At 34.6% G+C, this 15,878-nt stretch overlaps 1 protein-coding gene across 1 annotated transcript in view; it reads right to left on the reverse strand.

Annotated features, from left to right (window-relative positions):
- Nucleotides 1–15,878, reverse strand: part of CFAP47 (cilia and flagella associated protein 47) — a 506,331-nt gene that overhangs the window by 259,016 nt on the left and 231,437 nt on the right. Inside the window, exons 36-37 of the mRNA XM_021681266.1 lie at nucleotides 12,529–12,663; nucleotides 7,571–7,686 (exon numbers count right to left, since the gene is read on the reverse strand). Coding sequence (XP_021536941.1) covers nucleotides 7,571–7,686; nucleotides 12,529–12,663 — 251 coding nt within the window. The remainder of the gene's footprint in view (nucleotides 1–7,570; nucleotides 7,687–12,528; nucleotides 12,664–15,878) is intronic.

Raw genomic sequence — 15,878 nt, forward strand, 5'->3', positions numbered from 1 at the left:
CTGGCCCTTTTGATAACTTCTGTTTTCACTGTTTATTAAGTAATGAAGTCCTCGAATTAAAAAAAAAAATGGGCTCAGTGTTTCTTAACTGGCTAAATCTTTCAGACTTGCCTTGCCTTGACACAGCTGTGGGTGAAAAATCTTGGGGAAATTTTACCTTTGCTTTTGCTCTGGCTTTTAGCATAGTTATCACAGTTAGTCCTTTGTGCAAACTATCACCTACTGCCTTCTCCTAGGATGCCCATATGTGGAAATGGAGATTGGAATAGATTCTCTCAGTGTCCAACTTTGAATTAACTTCCCCCAAATCCTTGTGGAATTAATGATGAATGGGTAAGTCTATGGAGCAGCAAAAAGTAAAGTGAATTAAGGACTTCCAAAATCAATAGAAATACTCTCAAAACTGCTTTTTAGGGAAAATTACAACTCACACGTAGCAGGAGTGGGGATGGTTTTTACTCAGATATGCCATCACTAATCTCCTCAATCTGTGCAAAGGGATATTTTGTTGGTCATTATAAAAGCTCATGACTTTAATTAAGAACAAAGAATATTTGACCTTGAGATCTTTTTCAGGGTATATAGGCTCAAACTCTGTGTTAGGATACCTGTGAGTGACTTAGGATTTTTCTAGATATTCTAAAATTCATCATTAGATCAAGTCATTCATTCATTCATTCATTCATTCATTCATTCAATTTTGAGAGAATTTATAATGTCCCAGGCACTGTTTTAGATTTTGAGATATAGTAGTTAGAAAGAAACCCACAGTATTCCTGATCTCCTGGATCTTACATTCTATAGGGCATGCCAGACGTTAATTTTGTCATCACAAAATAAATGTGAAAATTACGAATTATGTATGTGCTAGGAAGTGGTATGAGAGCATGTAACAGGGAGTGTGGTATAGTCTGAAGGGTCAGAGGAAGGGATGTGCTAGGTGGGATATGAAGGACGAGAACGAGTTAGCCAGAATGAGCAGGGGAGGAAAGAAGTATCCAAGGTCTCTGGTAGGAGGAATTAAGTGTTTGAAGAACTTACCAAAGGCCAGTGGTACTGAAGTTTAGAGAGCAAGAGTGTTAGTTATACAGATATATCCAAGAGCCAGCTATGAAAGGCCACATGTTGAGATAATCATCCTATATCTTAATGGTAATGGGAAGCTATGGGAATATTTTAAGCAGAGGAGTGATGTAAGCAAATTTACATTTAAAAAATTGTTACCATTCTAAGATAGAGGATTGATTGCAGAGAAATCTTTTAGTAGTCTATTTAAACTACACTTAGTTTAAAGATGATGGTACATTAAACTTAATGTGGAGTAGGTGATAGGAAGAAAGATGTCAAATTTAAGATATATTTGGTAAAATCAATAGGACTTGCTTGGAGATTGGCTCTCCATGGAAGCTGATTTTAAAAAGGTGTATGAGAATGACCACAATCTAAATAACATGCACTTAATAAATGAATTTATGGACCTATACTTAAATCCTATGAAACATATTTTAAATAAAATATCCTTTTTATGAGATCAATGGCTGGTTTAAGGACCATGAAGATTTGAGCCTCTCTTGAATATAGTTGTTCCTTTTGAAATTTTGTAGTCATATTGAGGTATGTAAATGACAAGGATCCCTTCCTGAATGTATTAAAAAGTTCAGAATCAAATGGGTGGTCCACTTAGGTAAGTGTCTTAGGTCTCTAAAAATGTGTATAATTAGAGGCATCATCTTAATTTTCTTCCTTTTATTTTATTTTCTTTTTGTTTCAATTGCCTCCCTCTCATTAAAAAAAATCATGATATTACATGTCTCTTGTAAGGCACTTCAACTCAGCTTTTGGAAAAGATGGAAAATAATTTATAACATATTAGTCAATGTCAGTGCCCATATGGCTCAATGAGAATAATGAGGAGAAAAAGAAACAGAATGTTCTTCCAAAAGTATACTTTTACTTTTATGTAGTAACTCTATGGTTAGAGCTAAAATTAGTCATCAAATTAGATGCAAAAGTAAACGTTTGTTTATATGTTGATGTTTAATCTTTTCTATATAAATGATATGGCTTGGAATTTAAATCCACAGCTGTCAGAAAGAGCCATTATTAATCATGATTTAGACAGACTCTAAGGATGTGGTACACATAGATAATTATATAATATCTGATAATGATAATGCTGCCATTTTTTAAAGAAAACAAAATATTTTCTGAACCCTATTTGTAAAAACAAAAATATGAAATTACTTAGTCTAGCTAAAAAGATGCTTAAAGAACCATCTAATAATAGTACTCAAGCCTACAAAATAAAATACATCTAGAAAAGGAAATAATTTTTTTCCATATATACTGAGAATTAAACATTATCTCTTCTGGAAACACATCCATGGTTACCCCAAGAATACTTAAGTGCTTTTTTTCCATTTTTCTCTAGTTCTATACACACAATACAAATAAAACAATTATCAAGTTATATCCTCATTGTGAATTTGCTTGTAGGACACTTTGCTAGACTGCAAACACTTGTGAGTAGTGTTAATATATTTTCATCTATGAATAACCAGCACTTCGAACTGGGATGGGGGAAGGGGACAAATACTTATTGCTTCCTCTGTGTTCTAGTTACAGTACTAGGTGTTTTGCCTATTTAATTACATTTATTACTGACAAAACTTTGGGCAAATATTCCAATCCTTGTTTTACTTTTTTTTTTATTTATGAGAGAGAAAGAAAGAGAGGAGGAGGAGCAGGGAGAGAGTGAGGGACAAGTAGACTCCACGCTGAGCAGGGAGATTGACATAGGCCTCGATCTCATGACCCTGAGATCATGACCTGAGCCAAAACCAAGAGTCGGAAGCTTAACCAACTGAGCCACCCAGGTGCCCAATCCTCATTTTCTGAATAAGAAAAATGAGTCTGGATCCTAGAGCAGTACATGGCAACATCAAAGCCCAGCATTTAATTGTTAAATGACATGACAGTAGGGTTCTAGACAATGGCATCTGAAGCCCAGATTTATCACCTAAGAGAAATCTCATTAAACTGATAAGAAAGAGATTTTTTTAAAAGCTGATTGTTGGAAGAAGCTATCAATGAGCATCTGAACAGAGGTTAATGAAGGAAACAAAGCTGGCCTGGAGACTCCAGGAGAGGCCATTTCTAGAAATGCCCACCTGCATGGAGGGCAAGACAGGGTTCAGACAATTTCACTGTCCTCAAGGCCAGTGCAGTATGCTGGGCAATTGGGCCTAAAAGTAGAATGTTTTTCACCCTAAGGTAAAAGTTTGTGTGTATACACAGAACAACAATATATTTTTCCATTGCCATATTATTACCGATGAATGGCTAAACAAGTACCACAAGGCATTAGAGTAAATCCTTAAACATGAAACACTGAAAACAAAATAAACATTAACAACTGACCTAAAAGAAAATAAAAATATTTAGGTAAGAGTTGAATTCATAAAAAATCAGAGACATTTATGAAGATAACCCCAATTTAAGAACAGGATGCTATGAAAGAGATACTCAATAAAAATGAAAGTATTCTTAACATATATATATATATATATATATATATATATATATATATGAGATTCTCATTTTCTCTCCCTCTCTTTGCCCCTCTCCCCTAAAGGAAACACTTGGAAAAGAAGGCTTGTTGATAAAAAGAAAAAAAATCAAAGATACAAAAAATACTAGTGATAATATAGGATACAATGAACAGGTTCAATATCCAACAACTACAGGTTGGAAAATGAGAAATGAGAAAATAGATGGGAAAGAATTATGAAAGAAATAATTTAATTTTCCAGGGCTTATGAAAAACAACTTCATAGTTAAAGGAATCACTGTGTACCCAAATGGTGAATAAAAAAACACCCTCCTTGATGCATTCTGGAACAGTATCAGAACACAATGGAAGATCCTAAAAACTTCTAGAGGTGTTGGAAAACAGAATTATAGTAGACTTTCTCATCACAAATACTGAATATTATGAGGCAGGGTAACAATTACCTTAAGAGTTATGAGGAAAAATCTTTTCAACTTAGCATAATAAACCAAGCAAAATATAAATCAAGGGTAAGGGTAGTAAAAAGACATGCTTAAAAATGAAAAATCTTGGAAAATTTACCTCTCATATTTTTTATTACGTTTCATAAGGATTTTTAAGTAAATAAGTAAGTAGATTAAGAAAGAGAGAGATAATAGTTTCTATCCAAAGAGAAATAAAAAATGTCCAATACTGGGGTACCTGGGTGGCTCAGGGGGTTAAGCGTCTGCCTTCAGCTCAGGTCATAATCCCAGGGTTCTGGGATCGAGCGGCACATTGGGCTCCCTGCTCAGCAGGGAGTCTGCTTTTCTTTCCCTCTGCTTTTCCCCCAACTCATGCTATCTCTCTCTCTCTCTCAAATGAATAAATAATATCTTAAAAAAAAATGTCCACTATTGACATCTCTTCAGTCGGTCTGGAAAGCAATCAGTCCAATTAGGAGGAAAAGGCAAAGTGCTCTAGAAATGGTATACTTGAAGGAAAGAGACATCAAGGACTGTATGCACTTCTTTAGTGATTTTCTCAATTTACTGATTTTCTCAATTTAAAAAAGGAGTGAAAAGATACTTTTTATACTGATGGTGTAAGAAACATTTATAAAATAGACTGTCACTCTTGGAAAAGTACTAAGTAGAAGATAAAACTGGTGATGTTTGGAGGGAGGGCAATAAATCTGGAGATGTAAACTAGATCATTAAATATTATAGCTATACATCAACAGATTATTTCTGAAGTTGATATAACCAAAATAGTGGCAAAGATAATATAGATTACTTCGATTTTGGAGGTAACCACTGGAAGAACTAAAATGAGACATAAATGAGGGAGTGAAAAGTAGGTGGCTCAAGAAATGGATTTCTAGAGACAGATTTGAGGGGAGAGGGACTTGCTTTTCATTTTAAACTCCTCTGCATATTTGGACTTGTTAAGCATGAATAAGTTAAATTTTGATTAAAAAAAGATAAGTTGAAAACAAGAATATAGGTATATGTGTAATATGGTCAAAATATGAATATATGTACTCATGATCACATGTGTGAGTAGGTATACATGAATATATGGTCGATTAATGTTCACATGATATGTATCAAAACCTCAAGAAGCTAATATTTATAAATATGTCTATATTTATATAGACTATAAGTGGTGCAATGGTGTATAAAGAGTAAAATAGGCACACTGCTGAGAAGTTAATAGGAAGTACTGTTCACAAGTACCCAAGTGAAATATTCTCACAAACCAGCTCCTGGAGAAGCAAAAAATGATACAATTACATGTCATGAATCTTCAGGATTGCTTACAAATAGTCAAAGCCACATTTTATTGAATGCCAAGGGCTTTGTATGCATGTGATACACACACACACACACCACACACAAACACACAATATGTACAGGTGTCAACTGAATAAAAGTGCCAACAATGGATTTAGATTGGCTGGTTTTGAATCATCGCTTAACCACTTAATAGCAGGGAAAATTGGGCAAATGATTTAAGGTCTCTGCTCAGTGTCTTCTTTTGGAAAATGAGGACACTAATATGGCTGTTAGGATGATTAAATATGAAAAGGTACACAAAGTGCATGTTATATAGATTTTGTACGTAGCAAATATTTAATAAGCATTGTTTTAATATTTACATATAATGCATTTATTTTGTAAATATTTAACTAGCCATATGCTATAATAAACATACTTGTGCATATAAAAAGACTAAAAGGAAATGAACTGATGAATTAACTGTGCTTATCTGATGGGGTTCTAGGTGATTTTGTTTCTTCTTTATACTTTTCTGTAACAAACTTATAACGATGTACAGGTTTTACATTTATAATAAAGACTATAAATGTTAATTTTGTTAACTGAAATGTGATATTAAGCTAAAATATCAGAGGCTTAGTGTGATTGTTAGGAAATATTTCCACTTAACGAGAGCTCTGAAATACTGGAAGAGGTTATTGGGTTTATGAGTAAAAAAAAGCAGAGAGAAACGTAAGTGCTTTTCACTTGTATCAACCTATTTGAAAGGCAGAGAACAGATCTCAATTATCAGAGTCCTGTGGGAAGAAAAATGGGACTGCGACAATGTTCAAATGTATTACTAAAGTTGTGTTTTATAACAGACATGTAATAAGTATAACTTAGAAAATGGGTGGGTTGTTTTTACAAAGAGTTTTATTCTAATCATTTAATTTATAATATAGAAACAGGAGAATGGAGAATTGTTTTCCTCACACTCAGTTCAATCTGGATGTAGTACCAACCACGAATATTCAGAATTTATAAATTATATACTCCTTAGCATGAAGAAGTAACTGAAGAAAACAAACACAGGCTAATGACACAAACCAAGGGCACTGTTACAACTGGGTTTCTTGGTATTTTAAATGCAATTAAAATGGCCCTGATTTCCAATTATTTCTGCATTTGATATGCTAGAAGTAATAATAATTACAATGTGAAGAGCAACTCAAGTTAATGTCTAGTTAAAAACTAAAAAGATAACCAGGTGAAGTAACTTTAGTAGTTATAATCTGTCACTTGGCACTGGGAAAAAACAATTGAATGCAAAGGCAATGACTAAAATTTGAGCTGGCTGAAGTCAATTAGTGGTTATTAAATTTGTGAACCCCTGTGATATTAACATAGCTGTCCTCTTATCATCCTTGTATTTTGTAAAAAGAATACTTGCCATCGTTAAAACCATTGACATATCTAATAGGATTTGTTGATCTGGAAAGAGTCATATATTATGCTCATGTTTAATTTCTCGAGACTAATTTCTGGGGGTTTCATTTGTACTTTATTTTTGAAAGTAGGACAGTAGTAGAAACATTAAAGAAAAGCATCATGAGAACAGAATCATATAGAAATGAAACTTTAAAGAAAATCACTATAATTTAGGAGCATATATATATATATATATATGCTTATATTTATCTATCTCTGCATCTATCCACACATATAAACACAATGACAGTGAAGGGATACAGAAAAACGGCAACACTGAGGGTATCTTTAAGGTAAGATTATCAGTCTTTCACTTTTTTTGTTCTTTGTACTTTTATAGTTTCTAAATTTTCTACAATGAGCACATTGCTCAGAAACAACTATATATCATATAAACAGAATGACATATAATAACATTATATATATATGATATATATAACCTATATAAAATCTACACACTGGTTTGAGTTTCCTAAGGGAAACCGAACTACAGTACATAAACAAAAAACTTATAGTCTAATCTCTATGGCCCATATGCATGCAAAATAAACTGAAATTAAAAGCATACATAATAAGCAACTGTTTTATGTTGTTAGAATTATTTTAACAAAATTGGTGAGGAATCTCAGCAACATATACATAATTTATCTATGTCTGAGTGATGATCTTTTCATTATATGTATACCAGTTAAAAACAAATCCAGGCCACGCTTTTATAATTATAATACACACTAAATATCTAGGGTTGATATTTTCAGTGAAATAAAATTTAAAAGAAAAAAACACTTACTTCGGAGATATTGTCACAGTGTTCCCTGTTTGGGAAAGGGAGAAGTCAGAGGCATCTTTTCCAACAATTATAGCATTATACACTAAGTTTTTCAAGCTTGGATTTTTCAGTAGAATCTATATTGAAGAAGAGAGTATACATAAGATCATGAATTTTAAAAATATATAATTTAGCATTTATTTTCATCAAAGCAAGTTATACATTTTAATCATGAAAATATTCCTAATGTGCACTAACTGGAGGAAAGCAGACTTTGTATTTAAAGATAACATAAATATACAGTTTAGCAGAATAAGCAAGGAGAAGGAGTTTTCAAGCTTTCAAGCAAGGAAATGACAGAGGTAAAAACACCTGATCAAAGATTTAAAATCCAAAGTTAGCAACTTGGACTTTATTCTTACTGCAAAGAGAAATCTTTGGAGAATTTTAAACAGAGAATTTATATAATCCAATTTACAAAAAGGATACTCAGGCTGCTCAGTGTAGAAAGATTTATAAGGAGTGTACTTTTAAGAACAGAGGCCCAGGCTGAAAATGACGGTGGCCTTGACTCGAAGCAGTAGTCTAACAAGGGGCTGGCTGTCCCTTCCTTCCTGATGCCAAGATAGGGAGGGTATGTGAAGACAAGTTACTTCATTTTTAGAGAGAATATTTCATGAAAACTGTGAATATCCAAGGGTGTATATAGAATATAATATGGATTCAAAAAAAAAAACCACCCCAAAAAACAGACACACTGGGAAGACTCCAGATTATCATGGAAAGTACTGACTCAGAGGAGAAAGATGACCTGGGGGAAATGCATGACTGGCCAAATTAGAGTGACAACAAGGTGAGTGCAACTTATGCAGCCCAGGTAGTATAGTCACAGATTTCTGAAGAATTAACAGTTAGCACCATGTGTGATTAGAGTGACTTATAGTGACTTACAGTGATTATGGTGATTTGTACAGAATATGGTAGATTTGTTAAAGATTAAATTAACTAGGGGCACCTGGGTGGCTCAGTCAATTAAGTGTCCAACTCTTGGTTTTGGCTCAGGTTGTAATCTTAGGATTGTGAGATCAAGCCCTGCTTCAGGCTCCACACTCAGCACGGAGTGTGCTTGAGATTCTCTGACTCTCCCTATCCATCCCTCCCTCCCCCAGCTCTGTCTCTCTCTCTCTCTCTCTGCCTCTCTCTAAAATAAAATTTAAAAAAATCTTAAAAAAATAAATAAAAAATTAACTAGTTTTATGTTTCGATGAGAATTTTTGTTAACTACCAGGAGAAGTACACTGTTGCTGAAGAGTTTCTTCTATCTTTGGTTACACCAAGGAATTGGGGTTCTCATGTTGCTTACCTATGTATAATATCAGTTATAATGGGGCCAAGATAAACCCAGTGTGTTATTTTTTATTTTTTATTTTTTTAAAGATTTTATTTATTTATTTGACAGAGAGAGACACAGCGAGAGAGGGAACACAAGTAGGGGGAGTGGGAGAGGGAGAAGCAGGCTTCCCGCGGAGCAGGGAGCCCGATGGAGGGCTCGATCCCAGGACTCCAGGATCATGACCTGAGCCAAAGGCAGACGCTTAACGACTGAGCCACCCAGGTGCCCCTATTTTTTTATTTTTATGTATGTACATATGAATTTGAAGTATTAATGAATAGACCAAGTAATTTTAAGTTCCAGAGAACTAACTTCTGTTTTCTGAAAGGAAATGTAGAAAAATCATGAGGATTCCCTGTGAGCTGCTACTGATTTTTAGTCCCGGAACATCCCTAACCAGCCCTGAGATCTCAAGGAAGCTACTCATTCTCATTATGTCATATCCTATATATGACACAAAGGCACTGGGCTCACCTGTGGTCAGATTATTCCACCCAAGATTTCACATTGGGGTGGTAAGTGGTAAATGGGGACAAAGGAAATCTGTTCAAGGAGCCTCAATTCCCCTTTTGCACCTTTTGCAAGATAGCTTATCTTTCACTATTTAATAGTTATCTTTAACTACTGTGCTTCTGTGTAAATTCTGCTTAAAAAAGAGAGAAGAAAAGTTCAACTGCATTTAAAAATGTCTCAGAAAAAAAATGTCTTGGAAATCACACACACTCTCTATTTTTTTTTAATGATCACTCTATTTTTTACTGGTTCCAGGATTCTATGTCTCTGTTACTGACATATAGTTGCACAAATACTTTTTCAATTCTAGTAGCCATTTCTTGAGATTCTTTTTATTCTAGAGTGATGAAAATGTTGGTAAAAATGATATTCAGTGACTTAAGCACTGTCATTTATAGTGTTGATGCATAGGGGCAAACTATGCCAAATGTTCTCAGCAATTTCCAAATCAGTGATTTTTCTTAAATGAAATTTAAAACTAAAGCTTGTTATAACTGACATTTTCTTGCATTTAAATTTAATTTTTGTTACTGTCAAAAGACATACTCTACATTTGTGAAAAATCAAAGTTATATCTGTATAATTTCATCTATAATCTTTTTTTCCCCTTTTTTATCTTTCTTAGTAGGCTCAATGCCCTACGTGGGGCTTGAACTCAAGACCCAAAGATAAAGAGTCAGATGTTCTACCTACTGAGCCAGGTAGGCACCCCTCATCTATAATCTTAAAATACGAACATTATTTCTAGTAAAGAGCTAAATGTGGAAAGAACTATGTCCATTTTAATATGCTTTGATTTTAACATCATAATTAAAATTTATATTTAAATATTAGTGTTAACTACTTTTAAAAAATAGTGGCAATTAAATGGCATAAAGAAATACAAACACGTGGACAGAATTAGAGAACTGGAATTAAAACTAACTGTAATAAATCACTGCTTAATCTAATTCAGACTCATCCTAGACTCTGCAGGCTTAATCAAAACATTTCTAACTCTTTAGAAATTTTATTTTGAAGTCAAAAAACCTCTCCAATATAATTACAGCTCCAGGCTTTGAGGATCATTGCAGTTAGGGAATTATCAGAGTAAATACTGTTGAAAAAAATCTTCTAAAGAGTTTTATATCTTTTTTTCCTGATTAAAAGAAAAAAATTCATAAAAAGGAATCATATCTTAATGTATGCTAACAAAAAATTCAGGAGACGCTTTCCTTACCCTAAACTGAGCCCTTTACATGTTGAGACAAGAACCTGCGTTTTCCCCGATTTTTCACTGAATCCTTACCAACCATCATTCATATCATCACAGAGGCTATATATTTTCTCAGAGGTTACAATTACAAGTCAAAAATCACCAAGACATATCTTCTGAAGAGCAAATATGGACAAGTTCTGCATCGAATGTATAAAATTACACCCTCCCAAATAAGTATGAGGAGGAATACATAAAACAGCCTGAAGAAAAGGAATAAACATGATCTGACCAAAGAGATAAAGTAATTTTTGCAGAAAATAAGATTCTACCAGCCCACAGTGTCCTCAGAAAGAAACAAGGAGAAACCTATAAATCTGGTTGAAGATTTTATGAAAACTGGTAGAAGGAACAATCTTAAATAAACATAAGCAATTTAAAACTGTATGCTAGAAGATATTTCACAAGTGTAAGCTTGAAAAACAAATTGAGGTCAATGACCCTTGACAATATATTTCTCAAAGAGAACACTTCACAAATATGGACATTTATACAGATTTGTTATTGTCACAGGATTTCAAATTTCATTTTTGATTTTTTTCTGCAAATTAAAAAATCCACCATTACACATTTAGCAGCTCTTGGTTATATAATATCCTTTAGTGGGAATTAGGTGGCCCTGGTCAGGAACACTTTCATTTTTATTTCCCTTTCTATATCCTCGTCTGAATAAAATCCATCTGGATGTGTAAACCACTCCCTTAAGGAAAGCTGAGTATATTCAGAACACAAGTTTGCACTTACGGTCTCAGTCCCTTTGCACATGAAATGGGTCTCAAGTGTCCTCAGAAAATTTGCCCTCCAAAGTGCCTAACTTTCATTTTCCAACACCCCAAACCCCATTCATCAAATGAATCAAGGAATCATCATTTCATTGCAGATGATGGTTACTATTAAGCAAAAATTGTCCCTTTCACTCTGTTAAACTTTCTTCTTTAGAAGAAGCAATATTTGCTAAGGCTTATTTTTTTTAAAGTTTATTTATTTTTTAGTAATCTCTACACCCAAGGTGGGGCTTGAACTCACGACCCTGAGATCAAGAGTCACATGCTCTTCCGACTAAGCCAGTCGGGTGCCCCAAGATGGCAAACATTTTTATGGGTGCTAAAATGAAGTATCAAAACATCATTCATTTTCTGCCAACCCCCTTCCTTTTTTGTGTTTTTTTAATTTAAATTAAATTAATTAACATATAATGTATTATTAGTTTCAGAGGCAGAGGTCAGGGATTCATCAGTCTTATATAATACCCAGTGCCCATTACATCACATGCCTTCCTTAATGTCCATGAACAAGTCATCCCCCCCACCTCTATCCCCTCCCCTGAAGCAACCCTCAGTTTGCTTTCTATGATTAAGAGTCTCTTATGGTTTGTCTCCCTCTCTGATTTCGTCTTATTTTATTTTTCCCTCTCTTCCCCTATGATCTTCTGTTTTGTTTCTTAAATTCCACATATGAGTGAGATCATATGATAATTGTCTTTCTCTAACTGACTTATTTCACTTAGCATAATACCCTCTAGCTCCATCCACATCATTGCAAATGGCAAGATTTCATTTTTTTTTTGATGGCTGAGTAGTATTCCATTGTATGAATGTATATATATATATATATATATATATATATATATACCACATCTTCTTTATCTGTTCATCTGTTGATGGACATCTCGGCTCTTTCCATAGTTTGGCTATTGTGGACATTGCTGCTATAAATAGCTAAGGCTTAATACATCATATTGATACTTCTGTTAATTTTGGGTTAGAAAAGAAATAACTAAAACCCCTGTGAAGTGTTTCACTCCAAATACATCCTTACCTGTCTTAGCACAGTGTCATGTAGAGTACAATGAAAGGGCACCACCTTCTTGGGGAGATATGTAGGGAGCCTTTCATACATGTAGACACAAAGCATGAGCATCAGGATTGGATTAGGATCACAGATATCCGTGGCCTAGTTTCAATGAAAAGAAATATAAATTAGAGGATATACAGGTAAAATATATAAAAAGAGCTAAAGCATAGTACATCAACTGTTGAATTACATTAAAACATTTTAAAATGTTACTGGCATTGACACTGAGTTGTAAACACAGTAAACAGAATGTTGCTGTGAATCAGAAGAGCTTGACCTGGGTGTTAAAAGATGAATTAGATGTGTTCTCAGTATAACAGTGACTTCGCAGCCTCAAAGCCTCCACAAAAGCTAGTCAGAGGTCATAAAAATATTATGCACTAGAAATACTGCCTAACGTCACTAAGACACCAGCCCTGATTTACAGTCCCATAATCAGCAGTAAAAGAAAACAGAGAAGTAAACAAACTACTGAGGTAAAAAGAAGGCAAGAATTTCAAGCAAAAGCTCAAGGGAGAAGGCAACACATGAGACAGCCTTGAAGAATGCTCGGATCTCAAAGAGACTGTGTTTGGGGAGCAGAAAAGGGTGTATTCCATCAGAAAGGCAAAGAACTACAGCAAAAGGATATAGGGAGGTACAGTGTTTATTTGTTAAAGAAGTACAATTTGAATCGTATGTAAGGTAAGAAGGGACAAGCACTGTGGGAACAGACAAAGGAGCGCCAGGGCCACACTGTGGAGGGTGTGGATGCCAGGATGAGGGCCCTGATTTCTGAACAAGGAATAATACAAGAGCAACAATTCAGGCAGATCAGGCAGGGGGGTGGTTAGGGAGTACTTTTCCCAGAACAGACAAAATATAGTAAGTCAGAAAATGTAATCATACTGATAACCAAGATAAATTAGTGAATGGTTGTTGGAAAAGATTTGAGATAAAAGCCAGAATTGCAAAGGAATAATGGCAGGGACAATCAACATAGCCTGAATGTACATTGAATACAACAAGTAGAGTCAGGAGAAGGAGGAAGGATTCTTTGTATCAGTTCCTATACTACCTATGATGTCCTAGAAAAATGTGAAGGCAGTAGGGGAGAATTATTCATAGCAAAGGAGTATTGAGAATGGTCCAAGGCAAGGATTCAAAGACATAAAACACCACTGATAGATACACACCTCTGTCATTGTCGATGTACAGGGAGCCCTCTACACGTCCATAAAATGAAGATTTACCTATGACTTAATAGCTCACATTCAAGTTAGTAACCAAAAATGATCCAGGCCTGGCTTGGAAGTGCAAATAGTGTGGGAGCCAAGGAGACCTAATGCATTATGTGGAGCTAACACACTTACTCTGAAGTTCAGCAACAGTTACCAGCAAATAAAAACAGCTCCTCTGATCATCTGCTAGTTCACATTCCCAAATACATTCTTTGGAAGAAGAGAAGAGTTTGTTCTTTCTTGTTTTGTCAATAAGCAGTAAGACTAACCAATAAGGGTGACTGGGGAGGAGATTTTTAGTAAAAAATAAGGGAGCTGGCCTTCCTCAGCAGGGTAGAAAGCTGCTAGTGAGTTCGATTTGAGGAAAACTGAGAAATACACCAAGACTCCAAAGTTTCTCATCAGTATTCTGTGGTCGTACACTTCTACGTGAAAGACAGGGTTAGTCAACACATGAAGGAAAATTATTTAAAATAAGAACAAACTAAAAAAATAAATGCAGAGTTTAATTCCAACAAAGTGAAGAATATGGCTCTACTGGGCCATCTGGGATGGGCTTGCCTATGAGTGTGATTCAAAGGGGGCTGTGGGGCGCATGGGTGGCTATCACTTAAGTGTCTGCCTCTTGATTTTGGCTTAGGTCATGATCTCAGGGTTGGGTTCCACACTCAGCGGGGAGTCTGCTGGAGATTCTCTTTCTCCTTCTCCCTCTACCCCTCCCCACCTCCATACGTGTGGGTGCAAGCGCACTCTCTCTCTCTCAAATAAATAAATAAATCTTTTTCTTTTTCTTTTTTTTTTTTTAAAGAAAACTGTCTAAGGTAATGGGAAATGTGTTTGTTGGGGAAAGGGTAAGACTAGTGGCAGAACACCCTAGGCTCAAGTCTGAGTTAAATAAGAGACTTGTGAACACTTTTTAAGTGACTACAGCATAAAATATATAGGTAACAATATAGAATTAGCCCCAATACTCATCTTTGAAAAATACATAATGGGATGAAAATGCAATAATTTGGAAATTTAAAAAATATGTTTATCTTAATGGGAAAAATATATTTGATTAAGATATTAGACTAAAAAAAAAAAACAGAGAAAAGAGCATCCTTACCTTTCCTTATCATAAATTTCAATGAAGATAACCAAAAGCAATTACACTTTTGTCAGTCCTTGGCTTAAAAATCCAAATGTTAACATAGGTTTGTTTCTTTTTATTATTATTATTATTTTAAGTTAAGTTTGTTTAAAACAAGACTTTCATGTGAATTATCTTTCAAAGATACAATCATTACTTTCTCTATACAGGTCTAACCTAGAAGAACTTCAACTGTATTGGTCCATTTTTCCCCCACAATGATAGTATTTTTCAACTAGCCTAATAAAAGACAAAAAATTAAACAGAAAAAGGTCATAATAGAGAAAAATGCTAGAGTAGAAATCTGGTAAACCAAATTCAAGTCCTGCTACTACACAGTGCTATGATCTTTACTAAATCAATTGGTTTTCCAAGGCCTCAGTTTTTTCATCAGTAACAAGAAGAGGTGAGATAATATCGACTTTCGTGGAGGATTTAATTTGCTACGGCTAAAAGATATCACCAGCTTTCATATTGGACACCAAACATAATGAGCAGTACCAACTGACATTCCGTAATTCTACAGAGAACACTGTTGATTACCTTCCCCAAAGCAATTTTCCTCTTTCTTCTTCCCTAAGAATCCCAAATTTTGTGGCTGTTTCATCACTTTTATCGAACAATGGTTTATCTACAAGCATGGAATGTAATTACGGTCAATGACACGTAATGGGAAATATGCTGTGAAACATTGGAAAAGGTTTATCTTATGGAAAAAGAGAAGTCGAAGATGAGGAGCTATACAACCAGCCTCAAGACTAACTATATGAGAATTTCAGTAGAAACTTTGTGGTTATTAGTGCACATGCCTAAAATAAAGCCAGCAGGCTGAGACGGGCTGAGCAAAAATGAATCTCTAATAACTTTATTGAGCAACTGACTATGCTTATAATCTCCTAATGCCTGACTTTGTCTAATGTATTGTATTTATTTTTAAAGCACTGTCACTCATGCATTCTGTT

This window comes from Neomonachus schauinslandi, chromosome X, assembly GCF_002201575.2.
Source record: "Neomonachus schauinslandi chromosome X, ASM220157v2, whole genome shotgun sequence".
NCBI lineage: Eukaryota > Metazoa > Chordata > Mammalia > Carnivora > Phocidae > Neomonachus > Neomonachus schauinslandi.